Here is a 21,736-nt window from a genome sequence, read left to right as displayed (position 1 = left end):
TTCCCATCCTCCCATTTCCCTTCTAAGAACACTTCTTAATCAGTCAACTATAGAAAAAAAGAACTACGGAGAAATTGAAAGAGTACGAAACTAAACCATTTATCAAGACCAGAAAAAAATTTGAGCTGAATAATAGTCAGCGCAATAGTAAACATTATTGTAGTAAAGATCATACATAACATTTGTTTTCGGTTCGGGGAAGGTTGAGAAAGCTGAAATGTTTCTCTAAGAGTCGAAAATTATCATAGGGCAACGAGTCATCTATCATAGGGCAAACATTCATCTATCATAGGGCAACCATTCAGCTATCATAGGGCAACCACTCGTCTAGCCGTTTTAAATAATCATTGAGGAAAATTTCATGATTGAATTTTCGACAAAATAGAAAAACATAGGTACAAATTTAGCCCTGGAGAAAGCATCAACCATACAAATTCAGGGGCAAGAATCCCAATTTAAAATAAATTATTTAGAACATACTTTTCATATAAAAACTCTAGTAACACTCACCACCACCTAACACCTTACGCAGACACGTTATACCTCTTCTGACTTAGATTGATCTGAATGGTCATATATGACAAATTATTAATCCAAGGAGCATAGGTAACTTACAAATGGGAGCTGGCGCTAGTGCAAAAAAACTATCAGTGCCATCTACCGTCAGGTGTGTCTTGCAATTGTTTTAGTGTTGTAATAAAACAAAATCAGTGTAATTAGTGTCACTCGCAAAATCGGTATTTAAATAACTGTCTGATCTCAGTATCTGAGAATGAAAAATGACTAAACTCCAAAAATGCCAAGAAACACTAAATGACGTTTGTGGTTTTATTGTAGATACAAGTACCAGTTTCCATTCGACGATACTCTTTGTATTAAATCATTTTATCATAAAGATTGGAGAGTAACTGCAATAAATCAAAATAAAGTAAGTAACCTTAAGTTTTCACCATGTTTTTTCTTGTTTTTTTTTAAAATGATATCTAAGCAACCTTAGTTTTCAGTAGCCTTAAGTTTTCACCATGTTTTTCTTTTCTTTTTCAAATGATATCTAAGCAACCTTAGTTTTCAGTAACCTTAAGTTTTCACCATGTTTTTTCTTTTTTTTCGAATGATATCTAAGCAACCTTAGTTTTCAGTAGTTTTTCAAATGATATTTAAGCTTGCTTATTATAGGTCAGGGACATATTTCGCAATATGTAAGTCCAATATTAAAACAAGTAAGTACATATATCAAAAGTGGTGTTTCATAGTGACCAAAGGCTGTATTGAAGGATTTTAGGATTTTTAAAGTCATTAATTACAAAACAATCGGCTCCAATTGCAATACTAGAATCGTAAAACAAAAGACATCATGTAGCTTATGTTTCCGAAGACTGAAATCCCACATCTATCACATTTCTATCCAATTTCTGGAAAACTGGGTTTCTGGGTTTATTACTTGTTGATTACAAGACTAACATCGCAATATGCAAGTCCTGAATGAAAAGATGGGACGGGTGTATTTCAAAAAAGGGAAATTTGGTTTTCATGTATCTCCGTACAAAATGGTTTCAAAATTAGTTTTATGAAAATCGAACTTCTTAAGTTATGAGTAATTCGTACGGATGAACAGGTCATGTTAGATATTTACTACTTACATGTACTTGGATCAGGACACAGGTTATGTAACTCTCCCTGGCGACACAATCTGGCAGACTGTTGAATTCCACAGGTTACACTCTTGGGTTAATGGGGCGACGATTTCGAGCCATGAAGGGTTCCATCTGCGACCATGTCTCCAGAAGCCACCAATCGGCTCGAGGTCATATTCGACACAGTTGAATCAAGTTTTGGGTTTTCCTCCGTGTCGTTTCCTCCAATCATGTGCTGGTTTGCGTCGTAGGCTTTGATTTGTAAAAGACACGGCTAGTCTTCGGCAAACATGGCCGAACCAGGACAAGCGGAGGCGTCGAATGATAGTTGTGATTTCGTATTTCTGGTCACAGTTGGCGGATGATCGTATTTGAGATGCGGTCGCTGAGACATAACCCCAGTATGCTCCTTAGGCATCTGTGTTCAATAGCTTTGAGGGTGTGTTCTTCAGCGACCTTTAAGGGCCACGTCTTACGGCCGTACAGTAAGACCAATCGGACTAGGGCATAGTAAATACGAATTTTTGTTTTCTGGTGGATTTCCTTCCTGTTCGAAGACAGCTTCCACATTTGTGCGAATACAACAGAGGCTGACACAATGCCACATTGGATTTCTTCACAACATCCACCGTTGATGTCGACGTGCGATCCGAGATACTTGAATTTATTGACAACTTCAATGTGTCTCTGGTTAAGGGTTAGGGGGTAGAGTTTATTTCTGGGGCATAAGACATAGATTTATTTTTGTCAATATTAATCTTGAGCCTCACTGGGGCAGCAACTTCGGAGACTTTTTGTGTGTTATGTTAGATAATAAGACAATCGATCGAGTTGATAATTTCACTTAATGTACCATTATATAACACACCCATAATACATCATCTAGCCATATTCTATTTAAACCAATTTTGAAACAGACAATATTTTCCTGAAATAAAATATTACCATAATCTACCACAGTTTGCTCCTATGTTGTTTTTTTTCAGTTTAATGGTTTCAAGACTAATATTAGAATGCGGAAGTCCTGAATCAAAAGATGGAAAGGAGTCTCAAAAGCAAATCTCTTGAGTTAGGAATAAATAATGAGTATGAGCAGATCAAATATCGATCGATTGTAGCCATCGGCCGTTGAAATGCCTAAGACAAATTCTGCGGATGAAGGATAGAAGATTCTCCGAACTTATCTTTTTTGGCTACCAGACGCAGTTTTAGGGAAGGGACTGAGGGAACATTTGCCCCGAGTACAGAAATTTTAGGGGTACAAAATCTAAAGTAAATAATCTAACAATTATAGTCATCTTGTACTTTTTTCAATTTTGTTTTTATTGAAATTAAAGTGGAGGGCATAATTCATAACTAAAAATAATTAAAACATTAATTATTAATTTATCAATAACTTGAACATAATTTTGTAAATAATTTTAAATTTTGTTTATATCTGGCCTAGCAATTTTGTGGGAGAAAGGAAGGTGGGGGAATCAAGATAATGCCCCGGGCGCAAGAGAAGCTGGAATCACCACTGTCAGCCACATATCTAGGACCAAGAAAAAAGCGAGTCATCATCAAATTGGATGGGAGGACGTCGTAGGAATCACCACTGTCAGCCACATACCTAGGACCAAGAAAAAAGTGAGTCATCATCAAATTGGATGGGAGGACGTCGTAAGGATGGATATAATGGAAATCAGAACTTCTTGGATACGTGTAAAGAGGGAGATTTTAAATGGACTGGGAGGGAGGAAAATCTTACGAAGCTGGATTGGACTCACTGACCTTGGTTCTGCAGTGAATTGCTATTAGTAAGGTATTTTTGTTTTTTCGTTGCAGTTGAAAAATATTTATAAGGATGGGAGGATATGTAATGGAACCAAATACGATACTAGAAGCATCAGTGATGACAGTGGTCAAACATAGCTCTGCAAATAGGTGACACGATATGCTAGATGTTTTCCTGAAGAACTGTCTAAGAATACCACCATCAATTAAATCTATGGGTATAATAAAGAAAAGTTAAGATGGTTAGGTTACGTTTCACGGACGAAGGATGGTCTCGAAGGTTGCCAGAAATAATGCCATTTTGGCAATACAAATAAGTATTATCGAATACTACGAAATACGCGAACGGAATGAGGACAGATCCAAAAAACTGATATAAAGCAAGCAGCAACTTTTCAGGAGGAAGTAAATAGCGAAATTCTGAACAAAGGCGGTTGAGGATTGTCTACAGTTGTGACAGCAAGTTGCTACTAAGAGTTGTGAAGACTCGACGCAGTAGTGTTTGGTTATCACCAAATTACCTTGTCAAATCTTATTTCAACTGGAACCCAGCAGGTACAGGTTTTAGGAATGAATCGCACCTCACTGCAGATACAGCTTATCCTCTGAATAAAAAAAAACAACAAAAAAACCAAAGGAAAACAATTCCTTTTATATACTTCTAAAACAATCCCCCCCGGAAAAAATAATAATAAAAGAGAGGCCGAGCCTAAACTCCCGAGCCTAAACAATATTTAAAAATCAATACTAAAATATATATTTACGGACTTTTGAAATAAATCATTACAAACATGAAGCGACGGTTGCAATATGAACGTCCTAAATAAAACACAATACGTAGTCCAAAAGTTTCACAATAGGCAGTTAATCCCCTCACAGTTTGAACCAAAGGATTTTAGAGCATGTTTCATATAGATTAGAAACTAGTACTGTAAAAGCAAAAGCCCGAAGTACAGTAAATAAATATACACATTTCGTGCTAGTACCAAGAAATACGCTAAATACAGTTTACCGTATTTACAGTACATATATATTTTGAAAATGTTGTAGTTTGATGTTTAATAAAAAAATTGTTTGATTTTTTTTTAATAATGCTCAAACCTCCAGATCTGTATTTTCTTTAGTATTTGTAATAAAGTTAATTAGTTAATAGCTCTAATAGCCTAATATATAACTAATTTTCATTAATATTTTCTTTCTCTTAAATGCATTCAACTGGCCAATCAACTGGCTAAAAAACCTTCAATTTCAGAACTCTAATCTAAAGTACAAATATCTCTCCAAGCCAATCCTAGGTTTTCAGTAAAATAAAAACATCGGTCAAGCCTTTTATGGGGGGAGGGGTGTGAACAGGTAGAACCACCAAACTTATTTGGATAATTTTTTTTCTCATGATAAGTTTTAAATTCACATTTTATGAATCATGCTTTGTTTTTTCTTTTCTTACTGCAAGAGAACCAAATTAAAGTTACAACGCTTATATTTTCTTCTTTTTTATTATTTATTAATTTTGTATTTTACCTATATTATATTTATAATTATTTATCTGTTTTTATCTATTTTGTAGATCTATTTTTTATACTATATATCGTATGCAGAATAAAGTTTACCCTCTCCTGGGCCGGGCTTCATTCCCATAAGATTATATTAAAGCAAAAATCCCGATTTCTTTTGTTTTCCTATTTTCTTATTTTTCTCATACATAGTACATAAGGATTTGCTGCAAATATCAGAACGCCATTCATTTAGAGAGAATAATACAAATACCATATCGCTACTTATTTACAATGATTTTTTTTTTTTTTGTCAATATATAATATAATCCAGATATTTAGTAAAGTTACATGTGTAGCTTGAGGAACAAAAAACACTTCCATTATGTTTTCCATTGCTTTAAATGACAATGCTACTGAATTTAATACTCGCAATATTCTCAAAAGACACTTGAATTTCTCCTTAATTGCAATAATTCTTTGCTAATTCAAAAAATTAGAGCTACGTGTATATGACTTGATGATAGTCAATATAAGAGCAACTGCAGCGACTTGACTGTTTACTAAGGATGGTCTTCCTTAGACCATCATTCCCGTCCATCCTTCCTCCCCGTCACATTCCTTTCCATTCTTACAACCACTTTCCCGTTTTTTTCCTTAATTGCTATGGAGTTGAACACTGAGCGAAGTTGAACTACGTGAATAAATACCATTTACTTGCTATACCATGTAAAATTCTTTTCCAGGACAAACTCTATTTAGTACCTTTAACGGTACTAAAGACGGTACTTAAAGACTGCATTCCTTAACCCGTTGACTGTATCTACTAAATAGTCACCACGAAGGTGTAAAATACCATTTACTTGCTATACCATGTAAAATTCTTTTCCAGGACAAACTCTATTTAGTACCTTTAACGGTACTCAAGACGGTACTTAAAGACTGCATTCCTTAACCCGTTGACTGTATCTACTAAATAGTCACCACGAAGGTGTAAAATACCATTTACTTGCTATACCATGTAAAATTCTTTTCCAGGACAAACTCTATTTAGTACCTTTAACGGTACTAAAGACGGTACTTAAAGACTGCATTCCTTAACCCGTTGACTGTATCTACTAAATAGTCACCACGAAGGTGTAAAATACCATTTACTTGCTATACCATGTAAAATTCTTTTCCAGGACAAACTCTATTTAGTACCTTTAACGGTACTCAAGACGGTACTTAAAGACTGCATTCCTTAACCCGTTGACTGTATCTACTAAATAGTCACCACGAAGGTGTAAAATACCATTTACTTGCTATACCATGTAAAATTCTTTTCCAGGACAAACTCTATTTAGTACCTTTAACGGTACTCAAGACGGTACTTAAAGACTGCATTCCTTAACCCGTTGACTGTATCTACTAAATAGTCACCACGAAGGTGTAAAATGGCAACAAAGACGCCCCACATTTGGCAAAGGTGAAATCATAAAAACCACTTATTTATGATTTATGGGAAAACGATCAAAGTAGAAACTGTAAATATGGGAAGACAGAAAAAAGAGGCTTTGCGAATTGAAATAATTTATTTTCAACTCAAAGGTACATATACTATGTTGCGACAAAAGACAAAAATACAATTATTTGGACATGCATGACTAACATGGATTTATTAACGTATTCACCAGAAAAAGCTACAATTTCTTGTGCTACGTCTTTTACAATTAAGAGAACAATTACTGTTTGCATTAAGGGGTGCACACAGCTCAGAGAATAGAGGGAGGGGGAGGGTTTATTAAGGTGAGGAAGGGATTTCGGAATCACTGAATACGTAGATGTTTATGTCAACATCTTCAATCTTCCCGAAGGGGGAATATAATGCGTCAAGACAACTTAAGTTCTTACATGTTAAAAGATGGTGACATTTAATCCCATGGTTCTAGGACTATTGGCTTAGAACTGCATGAAAACCGTTGAAAAACATACTGAAACACCGTTGGAGGTCCAAGATATAAGGGAGGGCAAGAGGGATCAACACAAATAATTTTTGACACAATATTTTAACATCTTATATTAATATATTTTTTTAATCTAATATTTTTCAATCATGACACATATATGTCAACACAAATATTTCAATACATAGTTTTGGAAAGAAAGGTTACTTTATAAGATTTTAGTGGACCATTATGCTGTGTCCACTTGTAAATCAATGCCTTAGAGGGATGGAAGGTAAAGAGTGGCCCTGGGGGGAGGTGGTGTTCAAAATATCAAAATTGGTATTACACTTTTTCTGAGAAGATGGGTCTTTTGGTTCAATCTCAGGTAGGATACTCCAACCCCTATCTCCCTTTCTATGATGCAGATATAGTGTGAAAAAAAATATCCCAAATGTTGCATGGAAAACGCCGGTATTTTTTTTTTTTTTTTTTTTTTTTGATTAGCATGGGAGCTTTGAGGCAATAAAATAAATGAAGAGATAAAACAAATTAGGCAATTAATGAATGAAAATGAAATTCAAAATAAATAATATACATTGAAGAAAATGAAACTAAAATTAAACAAAATAAATGAAATTGAAATAGTTCCATTCTGTTATGAAAAAAAAAAAAAAATGATAAAATTACTTACGAGTTGCATCAGTCTTGTTGAGATCAAAGACACGAATAACTTTGTCAACTCCTCCAGTTGCCAATTCAGTTCCTTCCGGTGAGAAGCTAACAGTTTTGACGATATGAGGATGATTGAACGTCTGCAACTCCTCCCCTGTTGATGCGTTCCAAACCTATAAAATATTACTTCTACTATCAACTGGTTTTCGACTAGTTGGCATTCTGGAGGATACCAAATTCTTTTTGTAAGTTCTTGGATCTGAATTTAAAACAAATATAAGCTGAATATCAAAGCTCTAAATAATTTATCGCGTATATCCAAGGTGAAATTTAAGAAGGAAAACTAAAATTAATAACTTTATTAATCTTAAATTAAATGAAAGAGGAGAAAGAAGAAAATTGAAGAAAGAATGAAGAAAGAAAGATTGTTCATTGACCACTGATGATTAAACATTAAAATATATTGTATGTTTGACGGCATATTTATTTTTGTGCACTCACTTTGAGATGGACTCCCAAGCCTCTCCTGCCCAGCATTTCTTTGTATTGAATATTTTTTTTTGTTTTTTCTCCGCTATTATTGTGATAAATTTAAAATATTTATTAAAAAAATTGTTTTAGACGCATTTTTTTATATGTTTTAGATATATGTCCTACTATTTATACGCCAAACTTTAGGAGTCTTAGTCTCCGCTATAGATCAATACTTTTTGTAGCTTTAAATGAATTAAATAAAGCAGTAAAGGACTAAACTAATCAGCTTTGATTAAGTTTAAATAATAATACATATAATAATATAATAAAAATTATTAAATATTAAATAATGAAATTATTAAATAATAATTTTATTTAATAATTTGCTTAAGATTTGATTAATCATTAACTGATCAGCTTGATTTTTGTTTTTTGCCTTAGTTCTCCGTTTTTCGGTTTTGCAAAATTTGTCGTTTTCTTTGCTGATAACAATTCCAGGGCTCGGAGTGATTCCTGCTCATTGAAAAAGGGACTTTTATGGGCGAAAAAAGAGACCAAAGTGGGAAGAGATTTTGGTTGCCATTCATGGTCAAAAGATTACTCTGCTCATGAGTCAGAAACGGTGGCCAGGTCATCCTAAGAATCATCGTATTAGAAAAGCAATTTTAAGACTATTAACAAGTAAAAACAATCCATAAGACTTCAGTTTACGAGATAATTCATTCGCTTCTTCTTTGAGAGATTAGTGAGCTTGCTTATCAGGTCCAACTTCCTCTTTTACATGTCCTTTTCAGCCCGCTCTTTTTCCTCTGTTTCGTTTTCTTCGGCTTCTCACGTTTTCATGGCACCCTCTAGTAGGAAATTGACCAAGGCGATGTACACGAAACCATTTGAAGCCACCGCTCTCTGTAACCGATCAGTGGCCTATCAAAAGCACATCAAAAATAGCTCGTATTTGTTTTTCAGAGGCCCAATTTCCTTGCAATTACTCCTCAAGTCTATCTGGCTCTTTTTTTGCGAGAGATGTCAACTAGGTTCGGCTCCCATTCCTTCTATTGGTCTACAATGTTTCGTTCAGCAGCTTGTTCTTTTGCCTTGCTCTCCACATAGTCTTGGCATTTTGAGCAGGCCGACCTAGCTAAAGTCAAAAATTCTTTTGAGAATAGGAAACGTTTCGGGCTTGCCTCTATATATTTTCAATTCGTCAATCACACACAGTTTCACATTCAGGACTCTTTATGACGTGGAGGCTCTGTCCGATGGAAGAAGTCTTATTGAGAGCAAAAAGCCTCTCTCTACGTTGGCACTGCCGTGAGGTAGTGTCAACACGGCTTTTACAAGCTTCAACAAAAGCATACACTTTTGCCCACCAAAAGAATCCATCATTGGGAAGATTTGATACCAGTAATGACCGACGTGTGATGATGTTGATTTTGCTGAGTTCTCGGCTTGCAGCAATAATCACTCAATTCTAATACCGTCAACACTTACTCCTACAGGGATTTCTCAAGAGAATTTCCGTTTATTCGATGGCACGTAACGCAAAAAAATACTCCAAGAGTACCAGCCACCAATCAACAGCTTAGCGATCAGCAGGACCTAACGTCAGCCACCGTGTTGGGACGTGCTGAATGAAGCTAGTTTTTGCGACGCCTTCTTTTTCCGGCATTCTAAAAAATCCTGACATCATGCAGGCTAGCTAAGTAAAAAATGTCTCAAGATGACAACAAAGTCAAATGATTCCTCACCGAATTTCTGGAGCCCATTCATGAATGCAGTGTACACACATGGATGTTACGCGTTACAATATCAGCACGCTCTTTTGAAGGCTTTTTCTTCTTATACACCACCAGATGGCGTATGTATTGTGTATTATACACAATATAATACACAATACACGCATCTACTATTCTATATACGCCACCAGATGGCGGCTCATAGCTTGATATCTTAAAGAGGACCAAAAGTACACTCTAATCTGTAGCTCTTTTTTTCTTCGCTCTTTGTTGTTTTGTTGTATTCAAGAACAAAGTAAGCTTCACCTATGTCCTTCATAAGATTCTGTTTACGGTGTGGATGAGGTGCATCATTTACATAACCTTCTTCTCACTAATCAACATCCCAGGCGGTAGCTTACCAGGGAATATGGCTTCAAAGACATCAACGATTTCGTCACATGAAGCTGCCGATATAGAAGCTTGCAAGAACCTTAGCACTCATATGATTTCTACTTTGTATGCAGAATTTTTGTCACAAAACATCTCAAGAGTTTTATTTCCATTGCTATATAATGGCTCTTCCCATTAGAACTGTTGCCTATCACATCCAAACAATCATAACTGTAACGGATTGAAATGGATCGCAACCTGTTTCTTGTGCTCGTCCGATGAAGCATACTGATTCCAGGTGCAAAAGCCTTTGTGGTAGCTACGGTTATTCCTTTTGCAGTAAAAAAAACTCATCATCAACAATCTGCCACCTATTGTATATCTTTCTGCCGCTCCTGTCTTCGTTAGTTAATCAGGAGCGTCAAAATTTATATTGCCCATTGTCTTTCCTAAATACACTTGGAAGACCTGAAAGACAAGTAGGTTCAAACAAAGCTGGAAAAACATTAAGATTTTTGCCATCTGAATATTCTACTCATGGCATTCTTCTCACTCAACCTGCTATTAGAGCATTAACTAACCTCAGGGAGATAATATATAATTTGTACCATTGGAATACAAGTCAAAAGTCATATTAGTATGGTTCATTTATGAGGCTATAGGAAATTATCTATCCTTGAATGTTACCAAAATATGAACAATCCATGCCACCCACCTTATAGGTCTATGCTCCTCTCTTTCAAACAGTTGATGGTAACGAACTATAATTAAGATGCGAGGCAGCTCAATAGTAACCGAAACTACAAGAAACTAGTCTTGATAATAATAGATACATCAAAAGAATCGAATTTTGATGCTTATTTAAGATATATAAAAGACATGAAGTTTAATGTTACCCATCAAAAATTATAAGCCTGAGAAAATTTGCCTAATTTTTGTTGAAGGGGGAGAAACACCCCTAAGAAATGGAGTGATTTTAATGAAAATCGCTGCATGAGATTCAGAATATCAGAGAACCCTACAATACAGGTTTCAAGCTCCTATATACAAAAAAACGGAACTTTTAATTTTTTTTTTGCCCGAAGCAAGATCACACATGCGTGTTTTCTCTTTTTTTTTTCAGGGGTGATCGTATCGAACCAGCGATCCTAGAAGATCGGGATAGGGCTCATGTGATCAGAAATCAGAAGTTCTAGTGCCCTTTTTAAGTGACCAAAAATAATTAAGGGCAGCTAGCCCCCCTCCTACCCCCTTTTTTACCCAAAATTGTCCGATCAAAACTTTGAGATAACCATTTTCTTCAGCATGGGCGAAAGATCTAACTTGGCGCAATGCTTACCTATAGTTTTAGCTATTGGGAAGATCTTTCCATAGTTGAGTTTCAAAGGGAATTTTCCATGAGAGGGGGAGCTGGATTTCCCGGCATTAATTAAAAAAAATGATCAGAAACTATATAAAAGAAACAAGATTTTTTCAACTGAAAGTAAGGAGCAACATTAAAACTTAAAAGGCATAAATTATTACTTATGAGGGGGTCACCCCCTCCTCAGTACCTCGCTCATTATGCTAAAATGTTTTTTTTTTTTAATCTTTGAACAGAACTACAATGTCACCCGTTTATCCAACCCACAATATAAGCCCACGTTGTGCCGTTATAACCTTCCTATGTTCGCAACAGTTAATAGACACTTTAGCGACGGACAAAGTTCCAACTGTTTTGTAACTTCTTTCTGAACTGCGACCGCGTAACCAAGAGACCAGTACAACCGGATTTGTGGAAAGCCTATACTATATAAAGGGGTTTTTTAAATATATCATGCTTCGGTTTTTAAATATATCATGCTCCTAAATAGGGACTTTCGGGGGAGTTAAGGGACATTCTGCATAAAAAGGGACTTGGAAGGGACTTATAGGGACTAATATCGAGCTCTGCAGTTCTGTTGCCACTACTTTTAATTTTTTTTTTGCCCGAAGCAAGATCACACATGCGTGTTTTCTCTTTTTTTTCAGGGGTGATCGTATCGAACCAGCGATCCTAGAAGATCGGGATAGGGCTCATGTGATCAGAAATCAGAAGTTCTAGTGCCCTTTTTAAGTGACCAAAAATATTTAAGGGCAGCTAGCCCCCCTCCTACCCCCTTTTTTACCCAAAATTGTCCGATCAAAACTTTGAGATAACCATTTTCTTCAGCATGGGCGAAAGATCTAACTTGGCGCAATGCTTACCTATAGTTTTAGCTATTGGGAAGATCTTTCCATAGTTGAGTTTCAAAGGGAATTTTCCATGAGAGGGGGAGCTGGATTTCCCGGTATTAATTAAAAATGATCAGAAACTATATAAAAGAAACAAGATTTTTTCAACTGAAAGTAAGGAGCAACATTAAAACTTAAAAGGCATATAAATTATTACGTATGAGGGGGTCACCCCCTCCTCAGTACCTCGCTCATTATGCTAAAATGTTTTTGTTTTTAATCTTTGAACAGAACTACAATGTCACCCATTTATCCCACCCACAATATAAGCCCACGTTGTGCCGTTATAACCTTCCTATGTTCACAACAGTTGACGGACAAAGTTCCAACTGTTTTGTAACTTCTTTCTGAACTGCGACCGCGTAACCAAGAGACCAGTACAACCGGATTTGTGGAAAGCCTATACTATATAAAGGGGTTTTTTAAATATATCATGCTTCGGTTTTTAAATATATCATGCTCCTAAATAGGGACTTTCGGGGGAGTTAAGGGACATTCTGCATAAAAAGGGACTTGGAAGGGACTTTTAGGGACTAATATCGAGCTCTGCAGTTCTGTTGCCACTAGAAAACTGATAATTACATTTGAAAAATCAAAAAATACTGAGACGCGAACAATCAGTATGCTAACCAGCGTTGCCAACACGGTACGATTGTACCGCGATAGGTCCTGATACAATTCGGTATATTTGGATATTTTTTGGTACAAAAAAATTTTCTGGCATATTTTGGTCTTACTCGCTCCTTTCTGAGTCGGATATCTGTTCATGTTTTAGTTTATCGAAAATTTTCAACTTCCCTTAAGTGTCGTCCCACCCTAAAACTGGTTAATATTAGTCTCAACCTAAAAAACTGAAAAATGATAGCATAAAGAGTATTTTATGCAGATAAGACTGATTCATTCACAGCATCATTTTTCATAGGAAAAGGTATTGTGACCCCCCCCCCCAAACTGCTATACCGCTAATGTCCCAACTAGCATCCTCTACTACCCTAAAGATCGGATTTTTTTTGTTACAATAATAAAAATAATTTTAAAAAATACAGAATTATTCATCCTGCCGACGACCTAGTGTGAAAACATTAGGAAAAAATTAATACAATGAAATCTCTGATTAAAATCGAAATAGTGTCTTTGTAAAACTCTTATATATCTCCTTAAAACAGAAGTGTAAAAGCAGATATATAATCAAAAATATATCAGACTTAGGGCAGAAATATAATAGTAATTAATACATTTAATGGAATTTTAAAGGATATCTCAAAATTCCCTAAAAACATATAATACCCTTAGCCTTGCAAAGTTCGGTTCCCTTGTACTTTTCTTAATACATGGATGATTAAACGTTACGGTTCATAACGATTAAAAACTATTATAAATCCATAAATAAGCAGAGACCACCAGCCTTGGCCACGGGAGGGCAGGGGGCTTAGAAAGCTGGATCCCCCTTAGCAGGCTCCTTTGTCAGACACAACTCTAGTCCTCTAGATAAAAGAAAACTACTTTACAAAACAAAATAAAATTTCTCATTTTTTCCCACTATAATGAGTTTTTGCTGTTAATTTGGTGCGCTGGATTTAGGATCCTTTGTCTGAGAGGGCGAGGGTTTGAATCCAAGTGTACCCAATTATTTGGTTTGATACGGGAGTCAGTGGCATGACTCTGTAAGCTTAGCCAGAGTCGACCCAGCTTTAAATGGGTACCTAAAGAAATCTGGAAAAGGTAAACAGGAAAGGTGTGCGAAAGCACAGGATGTTTGGCCCGCATCCGCCATTGCAATTCCTGGCTGAAGGGCCATGAGACGGAGGTATATTTGAATATTTGATAATGCATAATACATATTTATAGTAAATTATAAGCTACTTTTATTTTTGTTACATTATACGATATATTTTATGATAAAAATGCTTATTAATATTCTTTATAATAAAAAAAATTATCTTTATAATTTTACTAATTTATGCTCCAAACACTGCATCATAATACATACCCAAATACACTGCATTTATACCCAAATTATCCTTCTCCATCCCTAAATTTCATGGCTGCTTTAGCCACTTGTTTGATCGACTTTTTTCGCGAACATGCAGCAAAAAGAACATAAAAATTTGGCTTAAAGTCCCCATCCCTCCCTTTGCTCCAAATACTTAAAAGAAACAAACATTAATATAAAAAAATAACATCTTATGTTTTTAGTTCCATTTTAGCGTGGGAGGGAGGGAAAAGAACACGTCTAAGGTTGAAAAGAGACAGAAATATTATCGATTTTTTTCTCTGAGACAAGATTCTTGATATCAGAATGTTTAAACCTTTTAAATTCAATACCTATAAAAGTCTTCACCATACTTCAAATAAGGAGACATCTAATATTTTCAAAATTAACAGTACAAATAACGCAAAATTTTTTAAGCTTTTCTAAAGGATGACTCTTTATCCAAGATCCAGATAAGCCAAAAAATTTTAAAATCATTATTAAACCCATACTCTTTGGTGTGGGATACATTACGCTATGAAATGTAGCCCTTGAACTAGAAGCACTGAAATATTTGTTGCCTTAATAATGACCAGTTCTCCCCCAGTTTTACCGGATGCCTGGTGAAAGACACCGTAGCTAGAGAAGATTTATTAGGGAAAATTCACCGAGGGTACAAATATACCCAAACGCTTATTTGAAGAGTTCTACCCTAAGACAACCACCTTAGAAGAGTCCAAATGTCTCCCATCTACCAACAATCTCCTGTCTTCCAAATATCTGCAAGTTTCTTCAAGTAAGCCATGCAGATTCCAATGAGAATCACCATAACAACAAAACTGGGACAAACTTGGAGTAGGGGGGCAATTTATTGCAAGAATATTTGCCCTTTTAGATTTTGGCATACTTTTTTCTATATTTTCATTAAAAACTAACTTTAAAAAAAATTTCATTGGAAAAACATCCTTTTCGTATTTTCATTGGAAAAAAAAAACGAAAAAACAAAACAAAATTATGGTCCCCCTACCTACACTATAAAAAATACATCTTGTCGCTCTACATATTGGTGAATTGGCACCCAATGCTTAGGTACCAAAACAAGATAGATTCTAAGTCTTCCTCCTCCATACGTTGGATAGGCCACATTACATTATCAGCAAAGATACAACTAGCATTATAGTTTAGAGAGAATACCAATTCCAGTTTCAATGCTGTAGCTTATCAAATGCTTTTACCAGCACCTGCAAATGTATAGGTTGATGCCCCTGATTCTCAACTAGCCCAGCGAGGACGCAATGTAAAGCGCGCTTTTGATTCCCTAATTGCGACCTTTCTTCCTTCGAGAGAATCAAGTGTGCTTGTTTAAGAATAGTGATTGTTCCCATAATTAAATGGGGCAAAAACTTCAGGTTCAACTTTAACACGGAAATAAAAGATGAGTCACCTTTGCGGAAGCAGATCGTTCCTGATTGGGATAGGAGAGAATGCTAAGGAAGGACTTAAAGGAAATTGGAACTTTATAAGTGGGGATTTAGAGTGAGGCTTTGACTAAAGTAGGATGATGGAGAAGCGTGCGTGGTGGTATTGGCTTCAGACGATTCGGTGCTGCAATGAGTTGTTACCAGTACTAATTTTAATTACCTTTGCACAGAAGTCGGCAGCTCCAGTGGCAGCTCTTGTGGCATCTGCATTCAAAGAGACTCCCCAAACAGCACCTTTGTGACCTTCATAGGTCCCAATCCAGTCACCTGTGTGTCCTTGCCTTAGCATAGGTTTGCCATCTATAATAACAAAACTGTGACTTATTCTGTGTTATAAGGCAGAAAAACTCTTTCTGTACAGAGCTATAGCTGACAGAATAATTTGACTAATTGTCCGAATGTTGCCCAAAAATTGAAGAATAATACAAGATTCCAGTTCTTAAAAGAAACTGAAGAACTTAAAAAGATATTTCACTAATAAATCAATTATAAAACTTTGCCAATTAAAAGAATTAATATATAAAAGAGTAAAAAAAAGTTTTTCCGAATAATGTAAAGTTAAATTAAAATTAAAACATGCAGATATTACCATGAATTAAAAAAATGAAATACAAAATGTATACATATTAAAATAAATAACCACATCAAACATAAAAACAACTGATGCTGCTATGGATGAATAGAAGAATACTAAAACGAACAGAAACTAAATTAAATAATCAAGCCGAGCTTAAAACGAACAAAATTACCACAAAATAAAAGAAGAGCTACCCCCCAGTCCTCCAAAGACCAAAGTGTTATTTACGTTTTTATTTGAATGAGCATCCTCTAGAGCCGTAATTCCCAAAGTGGGGCGCAGGCCCCATTAGTGGGGCATGGCAATATTTTATTGGTCATGGGAAGGACGTGCACCCTTAAGCTGACTACTTTAGAGCCTTGATTCTGAAAAAAAAAATTCACGCGAAGGATGTCGCAATTCATATGCATTTAAAGAATGAGAAAACATATGATAGTTTTGCAATGATATCATACATTGTATAAAAGGTGTTGTATTCAGACAATACTTTTCATTAGCATAAAATATGCCTCAAGGACAACCCAAAAAAGATACCAAGTTAATGGCCTTTTAACCATCCTGCAGATAACACGTAAAATCTCGAATAAAAAATTTTAACATTAGATAAGGGATCAGGAATTAAAAAATTACCAGGTGGGGCATAACCCCAGATCGGATCTGAACCACTGCTCAAAAGCCATTGGATATTTCAGTCGCGAATGGTTTTTCCCAGGGAGCAGTTAGATTCACATTAGAAACGACAACAAAATCGCAATAATGATAAAAGTTACAGGAAAGACGGAAATACTACTTAGAATTATAACATTCTATTTACCACAACTATTCTTTTGGTTTCTTTTTTACACAAACATATCAAAGTTGATGCCTAAATAAAACTTTCAAATAAACGTTGGGAATGTTGTAAACAATGGGTATAGTTTGTATATAGGTAATTGATAGATATAGATGATACAGATAATTGATGCCAAAATAAAACTTTTAAACAAACGTCGGTAATTATTGAAACAGTCTGTCTGTTGAAGCAACATACTGAACTGATAAACCAATAAACGAGCTAATATTTGATTTTATATATTTTTTGATGAAATGTGTTTCATTGGCAACACAAATAAATGTTGACTTATAGCGCATTCAAGAGTAGATATTTTGAAACATATACTCCCAACCTCCAAAGATTACCCCCAAAGATACCCCCTGGTATCCAATTGGGGGTATCCAAAGATACCCCCTCCAGAGATTGACGAAATTTGATGAATTCAACAAATTTTGAGTGACAGAGGTGAAACTTCTCAACACACCAAAGCCCATGAAATCAAAGCCATGTCTACAAAATAAACAAAATACGAATCTTAAAAATTTTGACGAATTATTTTTTATTTTTTTTTTTTTGAAAGTATTTTGAAACTCGTGCGTTTACTAACTCATGATTTACAAGATTTATAAAATTTGTAAAACGTATTCAAGATTTGAGTTACAAATCCTAATTTGGCTTAAAATCTGAATCCAACGCAAATCAGTAAAATTGTATTTTAAAACCTTAAGTAAAAAAAAAAGTAGATTCGAATCAAACTTGAAGGTGAATTTTATGTTGCCAAAATTCAGACTTCCAGGAAATATTCAAAGCCTCAAAAATGGGGAAGTTGTAGACATAGGGACTTGAAAAATTCTTTTCGTGGGATAATCCAAACTCTAAATCTATGCCTAAAAGTTTCATTGGCACAACTCGAGCTGCTTTTTAAAATCACTAAAAATCAATCATGTTAGACCATCACATAATACTGCCTTAAACACGGTTGTGTTATTACACCTCTAGATTGTGTGAAAATCGGAAAACTGTATTACATTGGCAACATTGGTTAGTATACTGATTCTAATTCCTGGGAGTTTCCGATTTTTTCAGTAAAGCACAAATCACACTCTGACCTTTAGATTGTTTATGGAGACGATAGGCCTAATTTATAGTCTTTTTTTTTTTTTTTTTTTTTTTTTTTTTTTTTTTTTTTTTTTTTTTTTTTTTTTTTTTTTAATCTTACTTCATTTCAATGTATCGCCGTTTCAAGATTCGTCAAGTGATCCATGGCAATATATAGTCTTAATGCATGATGTGAATTTTCCATTTTAACATATTGCTCATTTTTTGTTTTACTTATTCATTAATAGAAAATTTCAACTCGTTTTAAGCTTTAATTATTATGTGACTATTTCTGTTTTTATTATTATGTATTTTATTAAAAATAAAGATATTATTATGTACTTTAACATGTTATTTTATTATGTGTTTTATTATCATTTCTAATTAATATGTGACTTTTTTCTACCCGTTTTAGGTCCTAATATGCTTCTATTTTTCTTGGGGGAAAACCTTTTTTTTAGAATTTTTTTTTTAATTGATAGAATTTTATCATTGGTTAATTGCATGATTTCTTGTGAGATTTTCTGCTTGAAAACTAGTACCTTTATATTTTGTACGAAGTTTGAGCTTCGGCAGTCACAAATCAATACAGCTAAGATTAGTTTCAAATCTATGAATCTATAAATTATATTTGATTTCTTTATCTAAAATTCTTTTCGAAAGTAAAACAGTTCAAAATAGGGATTTTGAAAATAGGGAATTTTCGAAGTTATCTAAAATTCTTTTTCGAGTACAACCTGTATCATTATATTTTCCCTAGGGAGGGGAGGTTTCAGAAAAGAAGATTAAGTTAAAATTTGCATTATTAGTAAACTAAAGCTGTTGCAACTTGTGTTGTTCTTGCACCAGTGGAGAAATTTATAACTTTACTATAGGCAAAACTTCCTCTGATACTAAAAACAAAAATTTTTAAATGAGAATTGTTAAAAACCCTGAAGTTATAAAAGGCATTTCTAAGTTTAAGAACTAAAAATGTGATTTAGAAGGCGTTAGAAGGTTAGTGCAATAATCTGCAAATACAACCTCTCTCCAATGCAGTAATCTGTAAGTGCAACCTCTACAGTGCAATAATCCGCAAAACCAACCTCTCAAATGCAACAATCTGCAAATGCAACCGCTCTCCAATGCAATAATCTGCAAATACAACCTCTCCAGTGCAATAATCCGCAAAAGCAATCTCTCCAATGCAATAATCTTAAAATGCAACCACCCCAATGCAATAATCTGCAAATGCAATCTCTCTAATGCAATAATCTCACTGGCTCGTAGGAATTTTCAATTGCATACAAGGTGCGGTAGAAAAGCAATGAGCCTGATTTTTTCTTAATAAAGTTTTTATTAAATTCACACACTAACGTTGTCACCTTCAAAGTAGTTTTCTTCGAAGAAAACTACTAAACCGCTGAAGACGTTTTTCTCACTCTTTGCAGCAGCACAGAAAGTTCAACTGTTATGGTCTTAAGCATGTCTGTTACATCCTTTTGAATGGTTTCTAAAGTTACAAATGAGGGAAAATCATTTTGGTTACTTCAAAAGGGCACTAGAATTTTAATTTTAGTTTCAATGAGCCTTCTCCTAATATTCTAAGACCATTGGTTCGATACTATTACCCCTGGAGCAAACACACAAAACAAAACACTTCCGTGATTTTTCTTCAGGCAAAAGATACAAAATTTCACATTTTTGAAGATGAGAGCTTGAAACCTATACAGTAGGGTTCTCTAATAAGCTGAATCTTATGGGGGATTTTCATTAAGATTGCCTGACTTTTTGGGGATATTACCTCACTTTTTAAAAAATTAGGCAAATTTTTCCAGGTTTGTAGTTTTTGAAACTTAACAATTTGTATATTCGGAATCCATATAGAAAGCCAATTCTTTTGATGTATCTATTGATGTTAAAATTGTGTTTTTTAGAGTTTTGGTTGCTATTGAGATATCCCATGACGCACAACTTCACTAATCACACCCTTACAAATCACGTAGAAGACGGATGGAGTACAAACTCGAACAGAGCTATGGACGAGTCCTGATACACGTGCTGGTGCCAGATTACTTATAGCATCGCCAGTCTCATTACTTTTCTACCACACCTTGTAGAATTGATTAATACTTTATATTACAAGAACAGACTCTTGAGAAGAGCCAAAACCAATTATTGCTAATTTGATTGTCGTGATTATTCAAGCTAGTCATCATTTTGAACAGACATGGCTTAACTGATAATAGACCAACGTTTCTTAAAGTAGAATTTCAAGAGAAAAGGAAAACTAGACTTTTTCTATGTCCAAAATATTACAAGCCCTGTAATACTGGTACCAAGTGTATTCCTTTTTATATACACTTTTTACGTTAAAAAAACAGAAAAAGATAGCTTAATTTTTTTTTAGAGCCTTTCAAATATATTCCCAAGAGCAAAAGCAAAATGTTCTATATTGATGAATAAATAACTTGATTATTTATTAAGTATTAGTTCCTAATACCGATTTAATTTTCGTTTTTTTTTTCAGAAAATGGTATCAAGAATCTTAAATTGGTCTAAATATAAATCTACATATCTAAAATTTAATCAAACAGTTATGATGACCGTTCCCTCCCCCTCATTATTGTTACCCTATTTATCTCTTAAATTGTGCCTCCCACTACAAGTAGTCCCTCTATGATAACATACAAGTTAGGGGAACGGAACTTTTTAAGAAGATTCATTTATGTCGTTTTTTTTTTTTTTTGCTAACGCCTTGAAACTTTGAACTTTGAAACAGTTCCCGCATCGCCTGGAAATCATTTCCTTCATTTTGATTCCCTGAATATCGTTTGGATAAATTCTTTCTCTCCTTGTATTCCTGGGCTTAGAGTAATGCGGCGGGGTATTTCATATTTTATGTGCTTTTGTTGTTTTAAGTTCATTATTGAGTTGTTGAATAAATCCATCTTTCTATCTATCAAGAATGGCTGAAAGTTCTTCTTCACATCCATAACTTCACAGATATCGTTATTACAATAGTGAACGAAGTACTGAACAGAAACTGTTGGTACAGAAACGCTGTTGTTGAACAGAAAGGTAAGTTACAAATACCTCATTTATTCTAATTTTTCCGTATCACTCCCCCCCCCCAACTCAACCAAAGAGAGCGGATCCGGTCCGGTTATGTCAGTCACCTATCTTGGACTTCTGCTTATTCTTTCCACCAAGTTTCATCCAGATCTCAGTTTCGAGGTCAAATTATTATTCACTCGCCTTGAGAAACCAAAGTATCAGTTTTAGTCAAATTTCATACTCCAAAAAAAAGAAAAGAAAAAAAGGTATCCCCCCCTCCTGGTAGAATGGGTAACTTCTTCATAAAGTGTTTTAGTGGGTCAACACATCACAAAATCGATTTGAGGACCCGGAATTGCTTGTGTGGTAACGATAAGCAGTCACAAGATATTGTCCATTTTGTTCAGTTTTATACCTCTT

General features: G+C 34.8%; 1 protein-coding gene across 2 annotated transcripts in view; it reads right to left on the bottom strand.

Moving 5' to 3' along the window:
- LOC136040132 (serine-threonine kinase receptor-associated protein-like) overlaps nt 1-21,736 on the bottom strand; it is a 56,440-nt gene that overhangs the window by 12,237 nt on the left and 22,467 nt on the right. For both annotated transcript variants that reach the window (XM_065724244.1, XM_065724243.1), the window contains exons 3-4: nt 15,952-16,091; nt 7,523-7,676 (exon numbers count right to left, since the gene is read on the bottom strand). In XM_065724244.1, coding sequence (XP_065580316.1) covers nt 7,523-7,676; nt 15,952-16,091 — 294 coding nt within the window. The remainder of the gene's footprint in view (nt 1-7,522; nt 7,677-15,951; nt 16,092-21,736) is intronic.

Source organism: Artemia franciscana, chromosome 20 (assembly GCF_032884065.1).
Source record: "Artemia franciscana chromosome 20, ASM3288406v1, whole genome shotgun sequence".
Classification (NCBI taxonomy): Eukaryota; Metazoa; Arthropoda; class Branchiopoda; order Anostraca; family Artemiidae; genus Artemia; species Artemia franciscana.
This window is presented reverse-complemented; position numbering and strand designations above follow the sequence as displayed.